We start from the raw sequence: 14,077 nt of genomic DNA, 5'->3' as shown, positions 1-14,077 counted from the left end.
CACTACACACCATGACCATGCGTGGCTCCACATACAGTTGTGAGTCTTCTTTCTTCTTACTTATATTAAAAACAAGTACCATTCTAGACTCACCAATGAGCACCTATATACAGTATGTGCATGACAATGGCACTGACTCCATTCCAGCCAAGTGTAACGGTTTTCTTGCGGTGAAGGAGAGGCGGACCAAAATGCAGCGTGGTTTCTATTCATGTTTAATTTATAAAGACTCTACACATGAACAAACTAACAAAACAATAACGTGAGAAAACCTAAACAGCCTATCTGGTGAAGACAAAGACAGGAACAAGCACCCACAAACACACAGTGAAACCCAGGCTACCGAAGTATGATTCTCAATCAGAGACAACTAATGACACCTGCCTCTGATTGAGAACCATACGAGGCCGAAACATAGAAATACCCAAATCATAGAAAAACAAACATAGACTGCCCACTCCAACTCACGCCCTGACCATACTAAATAATGACAAAACAAAGGAAATAAAGGTCAGAACGTGACACCCAAGGTTCAAATGACTGGCAGGGCAAGCAGAAGCCTATTTCTCTCACTAAAGAAGAGAGGTGGGAGAGAGTTGTAAAGATAAATATTAAACCTGTGGCTTCTTATTTGTTCAAAAATCAAAGCATTTTTTTCAGAAACAGGCACTTTTGTTATTTTTTTGTGAAGATGCGGCCTTGTTTTGCTTGAAGTGAAAACATTTGTGATAGGCCTACTTTTATTTATGATTACATTGCATATTTATTTTACCTGTTTAAAGTGTCTACATTGAAAATGTGCAATAAATATTGTTGAAATGTTATTGAAATGTAGTACTTTGTTTATTAGTTATACATATACAAGAACTACATATGCCCCCAAAACATAGCGCACGTTAGACATTTTAATGGTTTGGACCTGTTGTGAATCACTGGACCTCTTTGAATTCTGATTGTGCACGCACCCCTGCTTTATATAATGACAAGATCCGTCTTATCTGTGCCCTAACAATGGGAGTCGTTGGCGGGAAGTCAGGAGGATGGAGGCGAGATCAGGCATGAACATTCTAGCCAATGAGAGGGCAGATAATGCTTGTGCACAACAGACAACTACGATATAAAATATTTTTTCTCAAAGTTGTGGAGATACCATGTGCGTCCACCATGTGCATTCATAACAAACTAAACATTACGAAACTTATATTAGATCAAATAAGTCTCACTTAGCAAATTAGCAATAAAAAAGGTTGTTGACCATATCTGACCTCCATAAAAAAAAAATCCCCAATTGGTCTGCGTATCGCTGTATTTTCGCATTGACAGATTGATGGGAGTGGAGCTTCTTGCTTCATCTCGTCCTCAGAATGTATCACGCAAGTTAGGTGTGTGTGCCCCAGCTTTTGCATTGCTGTTTGTCAGCAACGATATGCAAGTTTATTGAACATGGCTGCCTCAATGCAATCATTGTAATGAGCCAATCACATTCTGGCAGACCCCTTATAGAGTTTTGGTTAGAAATGTTGTTGTTTTTCCCAAGATATCATTATATTTAGCAAATGTATGCAACATGACATGTATCATAAAGTATCAACATTGAACGTTTTCCTACAGAGACCTCTCCAACAGAGACAATGGCCCAGAGGGCATGGAGCCAGATGGCATCATTGAGGTAAGTGTGTGTGTGTGTCAAGGTACACTTTGTTAAATGTTGGATAAAGGACAGGTTGCATTGTTGAATATTGAATGGCATGTTGTCTGGTGGAATGGAAGAAAAGATGCATGTATCTCACACTTGTTTTTTTTTGTCTCCGCTGGCTAAAAAAACAGTACTGGGGTTTGTGTATTAGAAGTACAGTACTGGGGTGCTATTTATACTGACCGTGCTCTACAATCATTTTTTTCTCTCCACAGAGTAACTGGAATGAGATCGTGGACAGCTTCGATGAGATGGCCCTGCGTGAGACTCTCCTGAGAGGAATCTATGCCTATGGTTTTGAGAAACCGTCTGCCATTCAGCAGAGGGCCATCCTCCCTTGTATCAAGGGTAAGTACAAGCTGCCTAAAGTATAAACTCACACACACAGGATATAACCTCTGCATGTTGTTTATTTTGTTCACGTTTCAGTCAGACCTTTTTCAAGATGGGTATAAGCTAAGGTTCCAAAATGCCTATTAATGTGTTGATTCTGGAACATTGCTTCTTGCTTCAAGATGATTTAGCCTAAATTGTCGCTGACTGACGTTGTATGAGCATCTATACTTACTTACTTAAAAATTGTATTTAAAAAAACATTTAACCTTTTATTTAATTACTTAATCCTCTTAATTCCTGTGTCGAACATAAGGTTTTCTTGAGAGATCATACTATACTGGCTTTTATTTATTCCAGAGTATCCTACCGGTCAGGTTTGGAGACTTTCTCAATCTTGCCTTTCATTTTTTATTATTTTCATGCAAGTTAATGATTAAGCGTACACATTTCCTAAGCTTCAAATCAGAGTGACCCAAATGCCTTTAAAGCGTATCCTTGGTCTTAGCAACTAGGAACCAAATGGGATGAGACGGGTAGGGACCTACCTGAATTTGTCCAATAAGAAACACTTGTTTTTGTTTTCTGTTACAAAATGTTTTGCTACGGTGTGAACAAATGAATTTTCATTTCCCACCAGGTTATGATGTCATTGCACAGGCCCAGTCAGGCACAGGGAAGACTGCCACGTTCGCCATCTCCATCCTCCAGCAGATTGATATCGAGCTGAAGGGCACCCAGGCCTTGGTCCTCGCTCCCACCCGAGAGCTGGCTCAGCAGGCAGGTTGCACAAACATTAAATTGGCCTAAAAACAGTTAACTGTGAATGCAACTCCTGCACCCTTTACACAGTCGCACCGATGCTGTACCATGGTGCCTCTGGTATTTTAATATGACATGGTCCTTTCCAGTACGGTTCTAGCAACTATGATGGATGAGTAACCAGACCAGCACAGTAAAGCGTGGCTCGGCTCTGCTCCGCTCCATAGTGTGAATCAAACCATGTACTATATTGTACCATCTGTCTCTGGGAAAGGAAGTGTCTTTGAGTGGCACTGAGTGTTATATCTGACAAGGGGAAAGGGACAATGCCATATTCATCCCAGCCGACTCGGTGCTGGTTCATGCTAAGGGCACAAACTCAGAATTGAGTTGCAAAAATCTGATTCCTTAAGAATATTGTTGCTTGCCAAAGTAATACTTTTACGCATTTCATACAAATTTGTATCTTGACCATGGTATTACCTCGACTAAGAACATATGGAATAGAATTGTAATGTGGGTCTTCGTGAGTATTGTGTGCATGTAAATGTTGTAAAATGTGTGCCAGAGGGGGAGCTTTCTCTTGCCACTGTGCTTCTGCTTGCTCTTTGAGGTCTAGGCTGTGTTACTCTAAAAGCACTTTGTGACAACTGCGGATTTGAAAAAGGGTTTTAATAAATTGTATTGATTCCCTCTCCTCTTCAATAGATCCAGAAGGTGATCCTGGCCCTCGGTGACTACATGGGAGCCTCCTGCCATGCCTGTATTGGCGGCACAAACGTCCGTAACGAGGTGACAAAGCTCCAGGCTGAAGCTCCGAACATAGTGGTTGGAACGCCAGGCCGCGTGTTTGACATGTTGAACCGCAAGTTCCTCTGTGAGTAATGACCTCAGGGTCTTTGTTTACTTTTGTGTTATTTTGCATTAATTATATATTTTTTGTAACCAGATTTGTATAGCTAACAAGAGATTGGAATTAGATTTTTTTTTCGAAGAACAGAATCAGAACAGCAAACGAAAGTGTTCCGGAACAGAACGGTTATTTTAAAAGCATGGGTACTGGTTAACCCTGTAGGTCTAAGCCCTTAGATCACAATACCTACTATGCTAGCATATGAAATTGTTTTAAGATATTCATAAAATGTATAATTTAGCCATTTGATTTGGAATTTTAGGACCTCTGTAGGTATAGAAAATATATATTTGATGAAACATTGAATTTAGACTTTACTGATATAACCCATAGAAACGCTTTGAATAACGCAATTCATAAATGGCAAAACACAAAGTAAAAAAATAAATCATAAAAAACACGGTTTTGAAGTGTTTTTATACCTTTTGGCACATTTTACCCCCTAATGCACTTTTTGCTATTTTTACAGCCCGGTACTGGCGTAGAGCAGAACAACCGACACCTTCTTGTTTGTGAGAGTCCCCTTTTGATATTGGTGGCATATTAGTTTGTAGCTCCAACGGTTCGGTCTGGACAGTCAGTTTTTTGACTGTCGTGTTCGTGGGAATCTCCATTTTCGTTATTGGTGACATATTAGGTTTTACAGTTGTGAAGCATGGGTGCGTCAATGGACTAGTTTTTTTTAAATAATGTTCTTTTACGTTCTCAGGCATTTTTTTCAGTCACACAAAAAAACGCAACAAAGTGCCTATGCAAAGCCCACACTGTATTCCCGTGTCTGCCTGCCTGCCTGCCCGCCAGCTGAAAATCTTTTCCAGTGTGTGTGCGTGTAGACAACCTGCCCCTCCCCCTCCAAAGCATAGTCTCATAGCCTATTGACGTTTCAAGCGTGATTCAGAAACGAGGTGAGAGATTTTTAATTTGAGAATAGATTAACCTATTCAATGCTAGTTAAGGATACTATCGTTTTCATGTTTCACATTGGATTTATTAACTATAAAAAGGTAAGACTTGTTTTAAATTAAAATTCTGGTGCTGCTCTGCACACACATGCTTGCTTGCTAGCTAGCTGGTCCAACATTAAGCCAACCCTGAAGTTCAAAGACATTCAAAATTCCTTCATAGAAGCTGCTCCTACGTTGGTATAATTGTATAAATGCTTGTCACAACAACAACATCCACAGCACTTCAAGCCTCTTCCTCCACCCTCTCTCGCTCTCTCCCCACCCACAACATTTCTGGCACATCTCGCACCTTACACTCATCTGTCCAATGTAAATAGCTTGCCTGCTCCATAGCAATTAAGCTGCTCTATCCCCAGTGATTGGTAAGGTAATGTAATGGGAAACTAAATGTTTAAATTTTTTTTATATTTCACAAGTTTAAAAAGGAACTGAAAGGAACGATATAAACATACTTTTTTTTGTTGGTTCGAACCGGTTCAGATCTTTATTTTACTGGTTGGAACAGTGGAACGGAACGAACAAAATAATTGTTCTGTCCAGAACGAAACGATTAGAAAATAATCTCGGTTCTAACCCCTGGAGATAACATAACATAACTGTTTGTCATACTTTTCTCAAGTTGTTGTTTACATCAGTATGTTTTATTAAATTATTTGTTTACTGAATGGAGTATTGGGATTGGACTATTTTGTGTTCAAGTTGTCTGAACTAAGTGCTCATCTTCCCCCTACAGCGGCTAAGTACATCAAGATGTTTGTCCTGGACGAGGCTGATGAGATGTTGAGCCGGGGTTTCAAGGACCAGATCTATGAGATTTTCCAGAAGCTCGGCACCAGCACACAGGTAAGAGGACCACACGCACAAGTAAGGGCACAGACTGTCAAACAGTCCGTTAGAAAGATATGATCATGACAAAATTGCGCCGACAGACACGGTCACCCTGTTATTTCTTATATTTCTTATATTATTTGCACAGAATGTTTGTAGTATTATTTCCTACAGCCGAAAATAACTTTGGGACATTCGATCGGTGGCCACTTCTCTGACCTGGATCCTTCCCGAGGCAGCCCCATTCATCCTGGGTGTTACACCAAACCGTTGACATTGGAGGAGAGGGAGAAGTGGGGTTCTAATCAGGCTCAGTCGGCGAGAAAATCATCCATTGCTTCAGAGTATATTACTTGCTAACGAGCTCAGGGCGAGGATCTCCTTTCAGAGAGACATAAGGGACTGTAACATACTCAGTTTTACAGAATCATGGCTCTATGGATTTATTGTCTTCATACAGCCAGTGGGGTTCTCTGTTAATTGCGAGGACAGGAAGAAATAACCATTTGGTAAAAACAAAGGTGGAGGAGTATGTCTCATGATTTAACAACTCATGGTGTGATTGTGGTACACCAACTCAAGGCCTTTTGTTCTCCCGATCTGGTATACCTGACCATTAAATGCCAACCGCATTACCTTCAGAGAGAATTTTATTTGGTTGTCACTGTCATGTATATTCCCCCAAGCAATGGCTCTCAAGGAACTACACCGGACTTTGTGCAAACTAGAAACCGCATATCCCGAGGCCGCATTTATCGTAGCTGTTGAGTTTAATAAAGGACATCTGAGGTAAATGTTTCCAAAATTCTACCAGCACATCTCCTGTGCTACACGTGGAGAGAACAAGGCCTTCCTCCGCCCTCCCTTTGGCACATCAGATCACACCTCCATCCTGCACCTCCCCACCTATAGACAGGAACTTATGCATGAAGCACCTGTGGTAAGGGCTGTTCATTGTTGGTCTGACCAATCGGAATCTATGCTGCAAGACTGTTTTGATCACTCGGACTGGGAAATGTTTCCGGTTCCCCTCTGGGAATAGTATTGACGTATACACTGACTTGGTGACTGGATTCATCAGGAAGCGCATAGAGTATGTTGTTCCTACTTTGACGATTAGCAATTATCCAAACCAAAAACCATGGACAGATGGCAGCAATCACAAAACTGAAAGCGTGAACCACCACATTTAACCACGACACGGTGACTGGGAACAGCTATGACCTCCGTAAGGCAAAATTATAATACAGGGACAAAGTGGAGTTGTAATCTAACGGCTCAGACACTAGATGCATGTGGCAGGGACTCCAGACAGATAATCACAGATTATAATGGGAAAGCCAACCACATCGCGAACACCGATGCCTCACTCCTGGGCAAGCTAAACACCTTTTCTTTGCCCATTTTGAGGAAAACAAGCAAATTGGGCTAACGAGGACTGTGTGCTCCCTATCTCTGTGGCCAACGTGAGTAAGGCCTTCAAGTGTGTTAAATGATAAGAAAAAGTCATACAATTCCAGGTGAACTTACAATGCAGTATAATGGTCCTGTTACGTTTGTTTGACCGCTAGGGCCAGGCAATGAAGTTATATACTGAACAAAAATATAAATGCAACATGTAAAGTGTTGGTCCCATGAGCTGGAATAAAAGATCCCTGAAATGTTCCATATGCACAAAAAGCTTATTTCGCTGTGTTTAGATCCCTGTTAGTGAGCATTTCTCCTGTGTGAAGATAATCCATCCACTTGATGGGTGTGGCATATCAAGAAGCTGATTAAACAGCATGATCATTACACAGGTCAATATCCAGTAACTTCGCACAGCTATTGAAGATGAGTGGGACAGCATTCCATAGGCCACAATCAACAGCTTGATTAACTCTGTGACGGAGATGTGGTACAGTACCAGTCAAAAGCTTGGACACACCTACTCATTCCAGGGTTTTTCTTTATTTTTACTATTTTCTACATTGTAGAGTAATAATGAAGACATCAAAACTATGAAGTAACACATGGAATAGTATACAGTAGTAACCAAAAAAGTGTTAAACAAATCAAAATATATTTTGTATTTGAGATTCTTCAAAGTAACCACCTTCTGCCTTGATGACAGCTTTGCACACTCTTGGCAGCTTCACCTGGAATGCTTTTCCAAAAATCTTGAAGGAGTTCCCACATGTGCTGAACACCTGTTGGCTGCTTTTCCTTCACTCTGCGGTCCAACTCATCTCAAACCACCTCAATTGGGTTGAGGTCGGGTGATTGTGGAGGCCAGGTCATCTGATGCAGCACTCCATCACTCTCCTTCTTGGTGAAATAGCCCTTACACAGTCTGGAGGTGTGTTTTGGGTCATTGTCCTGTTGAAAAACAAATCATAGTCCCACTAAGCCCAATCCAGATGGGATGGCGTATTATTTCATAGTTTCGATGTCTTCACTATCATTCTACAATGTAGAAAATAAAAACCATGGAATATGTAGGTGTGTCCAAACTTTTGACTAGTACTGTATATGTGACCAACAGATGCATATCTTTATTTCCAGTCATGTGAAATCCTTCGATTAGGGCCTAATGAATTCATTTCAATTGACTGATTTCCTTATATGAACTGTAACTTAGTAAACTCCTTGAAATTGTTGCATGTTGGTTTATATTTTTGTTCACTATAAATATAAATGTCTTTGTGTTTAACAAACAAAGTTATTTTTTTAGCAGAGTGTGGTCTGTGCGCAGGCAAGCAGGCTGCGCACAGCAGCAGCTCAAGATTATTTGATTGAGAGTTCTGGTTGCCTATTGATGGACTTTAGTCACTCTTCAGAAGGGGCATTCCTTTACAGGCAAGCAAAATGTCCATTCATATCACCAAAGAAGGTTCCATGTCGGCATTTAAAAACTGTAGTGTAGCCTACCCTAACGGACAGATAAACAAACAAACATGCCGTAGCCGAGGCTTAAACGTGTAATCAATACAGGCTACAGGTAGCCTACTGTAATTTAATATGAGGCAAAACCGAAGAGTAGGCAACCCGTGCTCGCAAGACTGGCCTGAAGACATCGGTTCCATGAATAGACTAGGACAGTGGTCACCAACCTTTTCTGAGTCAAGATCACTTTCGCAGTCAAAAAGCAAGCTGATATCTACTGCTCAGATTTATTTTTGTTTTACATTAACCTCACACAAACAGGTTAGTAGGAATAAGGTTTGGGCCGTAGGTCTAATACATTATCACAGCATATTGGCTATATGATTGGCTTGCCAATATTGTTAATCAGACCATATTACATTTCAAAACTCGAGCTTTGATAACAAAATAGATCAGTTGGTTTAGCACTTGTGAGGCACTGTGGAGCATGAATTGAAATAATTAGCTTTTTATTTTACTGGACTGATGGCACCTGCATCTGATGGTCAACGAGGTCAAATCACGACGTCAGTGGTCTTCAGGTCGAAAAGTCAAGAGTTTCCGACTTGGAATTCCGACTTGGATGACCGTTCAAAACTATTTTTCCAAACTGCCTCTCACAGTCCCTGCTCTCTCCTTCCTTTCCTCTGGTGAGACTGACCAGAGAGAGGGGACACCATCTTCCATCTGATGGCAAAACTCGAGTTGCACCGCATCTGCCTCATGCACAAATTCATGTTGTTCCTATGACCAAAGAAAGTTAAATATTCCTTAATATTAAAATTTGACACGACGAGCTGCTAATAATAATAAAACGCAGGGCTATCGATACTTTGCTAGTCATCCATTGCAGGCCGAGCGAGTACGGAGAAGCGCGTTTTGTAATAGTGTTGAATAAAAACATTGACCGTGCTGATTATAAACTTAAACATGAAATCACTCAGCACTTTGCTGTATTCGTTGACAGTCTCTCTGTGGTCATGGTTTTAAAAGTTATTAAATCTTACGTAGGCTAGTAGCCTATTAAACTTGGCTGTGGCCAGGGTCATGGAAGCTCTGTAGCCACGGTGATTTGAGCAATCCGATTGGGCAGCGCAGTAGGTGCACTCGATTTAGTCACAGAATTGCCCGTCCGCCAGGTAGGCGTATTTTGTCTCATGGGAACGCGTTGCTTACCTGGTGCATAGGACTTTTGAATCAAGGGCACCTACTGACAACAGCTCAACATAATTTAAATAAAGGAGTGCAAGCCTTCATTGTTCGTTGGCTTTTCTACAGAAATATTTGGTGATCGACTAGGAATGCCTTGAAGATTGACGATCGACCAGTTGACGACCACTGGATTAGGATATTCTAAATGCAACAGATTGAAGACTGAACACACACTTGCATCATTAGCAATGAGAGAGAGCAAGTAGAGCAGGCAGGCCAGCTTGAGGAAGAGAGAGGCAGAAGCTTGCTCCTATGTTTTGGTAATCTGCATCTCACAATGTCTTGTCTTGTGTGACTTCCAAATTCACCAAGTAGCCTAAAGTTTGCCTCTTCCTCTTTAGTTTTATTTGAGTTACACAACTTCCCCAGGCCTTCACAACCTATCGGCTGTATCTTGGAAAATGTTTTGTGATAAATGAACAGTGATTTTAATTAAGTAGGGGGGGGGGGGCAAAGAAATGTGTTTTTCGGTTTGGGATTTTTCTTAATGTTAAGGATCCAAACTTTGTTTAAACATTTTTAATGTTTAAACATTCCCACCCTTAGTTTCAGTACTAGTTCATTTTTGTTTATTTAAGAAAATACAAAGTGCTGGTATTCCTGATTCCATACAGTATATGATAATGTAATATAATGCCTCATGAGAGCACAATAAGGAATACCAGCACGATTACGCAAACAACAACACTAAAATAAAGTGCTATATCCATGTGAAATCAATATGTAAACATGTTTCAGACATTGTATAGGTTTATGCTATGTTTTGTTACAAAGAGAAAAAGATGCATACTTGTGTGACTCAAAGGGCATGTCTGTAGTACGCTACTTCTCATTTCCCACTCCAGACTAATGTGATGGGCTTGTCACTGTTAAGTAGCCTTCTGTAGCCTTGGGGGTCTATCCATCTGTAGTAAGCTTGTAGTGGCCAACTCATTGACAACTTCAGCTTTAGCTTGCTCATTGCTTATGCCTTCAGAAAGTATTCACACCTCTTGACTTTTCCACATTTTGTTACAGCCTGAATTTAAAATGGATTACGTTTAGATTTTGTGTGACACACAATACCCCATAATGTCAGTGGAATAATGCTTTTAGAATTAGTTACAAATGAATAAAAAAAGAAAAACTGAGTCAAGTATTCAACCTGTTTTTATGGCGAGCCTAAATAATTTAGTAGTACAAATGTGCTTAACAAGTCAGATAGTTGCATGGACTAACTCTGTGTGCAATAATGGTGTATAACATAATTTTGTAATGACTACCCATCTCTGTACCCAACACATAAAAATCATCTGTAAGGTCCCTCTGTCAGGCGTATGCGCACTTGTGCTGAAGTCAGGTGCAGGAGAGCAGAGAATTGTGAACAGGCGCACACTTTATTTCGGCAGGAGAGAATATACAGACGGACGCAGCTGCGTCCAAAAACCTCCAGCCAACAAGGCAAAGTGTAAAACGTGCAAAAACAGTCACAACCGTCAAATGTATACAAACAGGCTTCGTGAAATAACACGAGGGAATACGCACGCAAGCCTAGTGCGTACAAAAACACGTATCGCAAAAACAATCTTACACAAAGAAACGAGGGGGAACAGCGGAATAAATACATGTAGATTATTTCTAAGCATGGGGGTGGCTGCATCGTGTTATGGGTATGCTTGTAATCGGCAAGGACTCACTTCTGTCATCATGAAGTGCTTTTAACCCTTGAAACTCCCCATCCCGGAAGGCCTCAGGCTCAAGTGTTAACGATTTCTGAAAATCGCAAATAAAATTAAAAAATGCGTTTGCTCTCAAGCTTAGCCTTTTCTTAACAACACTGTCATCTCAGATTTTCAAAATATGCTTTTGAACCATAGAAATTGACTAATTTGTGTAAGAGTATGCTAAGCTAGCATAGCATTTTGTGTAGCATGTAGCACGCAAATTTTCACAAAAGCCAGATAACCAAATAAATAAAATCATTTACCTTTGAAGAGCTTCTGATGTTTTCAATGAGGAGACTCCCAGCCACATACCAGATGCGCAGTGTTTCCTGAAAGCGTCTGTGTGTAGGAGAAATTGTTCCGTTTTCTACAAAGAAACGAACCGAAAATGCAGTCACCTACAACGTGAAACTTTTTCCGGATTAACTACATAATATCGAACAAACATGGCAAACGTTGTTTGGAATCAATCCTCAAGGTGTTTTTTTCACATATCTCTTCATTGACATGCAGTTCGTGGAAGCTTGCTTCTCTCTCTGTGCCCCATGGAAAAATACTGGCAGGTGACTTTTGCGCACCAATTTCGGCGCAGGACACCGGGCGGACACGTGGTAAATGTGGTCTCTTATGGTCAATCTTCCAATGATCTGCCTACAAATACATCACAATGCTGCAGACACCTTGGGGAAACGACAGAAAGGGCAGACTCATTCCTCTTGCGTTCACAGCCATATAAGGAGATCATGAAAGACATCAAAAATCCTTGTCATTTCCTGGATGCCAAGTCATCTTGGTTTTGCCTGAAGCTCACGTTAATCAGAGAAGATATTTCACCAGAGTGTTTTCCGAACAGTAGCAATTATATTAGTCGAGCATCTTTTTGTGACAAAATATCTTGTTTAAAACCGTTTTTCTTCCAAAAATGAAATCCACATACAGAGGTTAAGGATCATATCACCTCCACTTTACCCGACACCCTAGATCCACTACAATTTGCATATTGCACCAACAGATCCACAGATGACACAATTGCCATTGCACTGCACACTGCCCTATCCCACCTGGACAAGAGGAATACATATGTAAGAATGTTTTTCATCAACTACAGCTTAGTGTTCAACACCATAACTGGGTCCTAGACTTCCTGATGGGCTGACCCCAAGTGGTGACATCACACATTATTGTCTTATTCTTATACAGACATTGTACACACTCTCACTAAATCACATCCAATATCATACACATCAACATACTCAGATTTACTACATCTTGTCTCAATTTTCTAACATCTTTGGCATTGGCTCACAGGCAAACACGCATGGGAATAAAACAAATATTGCTAGACCCTATTGCTTGAATTCTAAATATCAGACATTTGAAAGCTCTACTTTTGACCGTCATAATACCTCTGATGGCAGTAACTTTACAAGCACTAATTATTGTCAATTTAGACTGAGAATAGTATCTAGTTATGGTAAGGGGTGAAATAAGTATAGCCAGTAATAATTGTAATGGTTTAGCAGATTATTAAAAAAAGATCAGTCTACGTTTCTAAAAGAAAAGGAATGTAACAATTACTGTTTACAGGAAACTCACTCTACATCCTTAGATGAAGTTGCGTGGGAAAAGGAATGGGTGGTGAAATCATTTTCTGTCATGGACAAAGGAACTCAAAAGGTGTGATGACATTAATGAACAAATATTACGATCTGAATGTGCAAATAGTCAGGAATGTTTCGCAAGGAAGGTGGATCCTTTTGAATATGAAAGTGGACGAAAACGAGATTTGTCTCATTAATCTATATTGTCCAAATCAGGATTATCCGTACTTTTATATCCTTACATTTATACCAATTTATGGTTGAGTCTCCGCAGGGTACCGTGGTATTGGGATTCTCTTGGCTCCAGCGATACAATCCCTCCATTGACTGGGCTACTGGTGTCATTGTGGGCTGGAGCCTGTCCAGCCACACTCATTGCCTAAAGTCAGCTCTGCTTGCCCCGGGAAGTGTTCCTGGGGGCTTGAAATTGCCCCGACCTCTCCGCCAGCTTCGCAGAGTACCAGGACCTCCGGGAGGGGTTCAGTAAGGCCAGGGCCACTTCGATTCCGCAGCACCGACCGGTATCCAAGAAGGTCAAGCCTGAGGCGCTGGCATGCCGCTATAGTGCCGCGACTACACCCCCGGAAGCCGAGGCCTTTCCCCCCCGCTCCAAGATCATTAGCCCCTCTGCTGTTCATCTTCTGTTGCCCCTTACTCTCTGTATTTTTCCTACCCTTTCTGTGTCTAGAGTCAAAAACCATGTCTGACTGCCCCTTGTCTTCTGTTTCTAGGCCCATCCCTTCCCCCTGTGTCATTGGTGGCCAGCCAGCGTACACGGTGAGACGCCTCCTGAGGGTTCGGGGCAGGGATTTCCAGTACCTGGTTGACTGGGAGGGTTATGGCCCGGAGGAGAGGTGCTCGGTTCCCGCTAAAGACATCCTGGACCCGGGCCCTCATTGCCGACTTTCACCGCCGGCTCCCCCAGTCAACCAGGTATCCGCCCAGGTGGAACGCCAGGTGGCGTCCCTAGGGGGGTGGGGGGTACTGTCACGTCTTGATCTGTTTCACCTGTCCTTGTGCTTGTCTCCATCCCCTCCAGGTGTTGCCCATCTTCCCCACTTAGCCTCTTGGTATTTATACCTATATTTTCTGTCTGTATGTGCCAGTTCGTCTTGTTTGTTCAAGTCAACTAGCGTTTGTCTCTGCTCCTGTTTTTCCCC

At 41.5% G+C, this 14,077-nt stretch overlaps 1 protein-coding gene across 1 annotated transcript in view; it reads left to right on the top strand.

Moving 5' to 3' along the window:
* Positions 1–14,077, top strand: part of LOC135550212 (eukaryotic initiation factor 4A-I) — a 33,592-nt gene that overhangs the window by 5,890 nt on the left and 13,625 nt on the right. The window contains exons 2-6 of the mRNA XM_064980813.1: positions 1,612–1,669; positions 1,912–2,044; positions 2,670–2,809; positions 3,500–3,668; positions 5,403–5,512. Of these exons, the coding sequence (XP_064836885.1) occupies positions 1,612–1,669; positions 1,912–2,044; positions 2,670–2,809; positions 3,500–3,668; positions 5,403–5,512 (610 nt within the window). The remainder of the gene's footprint in view (positions 1–1,611; positions 1,670–1,911; positions 2,045–2,669; positions 2,810–3,499; positions 3,669–5,402; positions 5,513–14,077) is intronic.

This window comes from Oncorhynchus masou, chromosome 12 (genome assembly GCF_036934945.1).
Source record: "Oncorhynchus masou masou isolate Uvic2021 chromosome 12, UVic_Omas_1.1, whole genome shotgun sequence".
NCBI lineage: Eukaryota > Metazoa > Chordata > Actinopteri > Salmoniformes > Salmonidae > Oncorhynchus > Oncorhynchus masou.
Note: the sequence above shows the minus strand (reverse complement) of the source record. Positions and strands in the feature narration are given on the sequence as shown.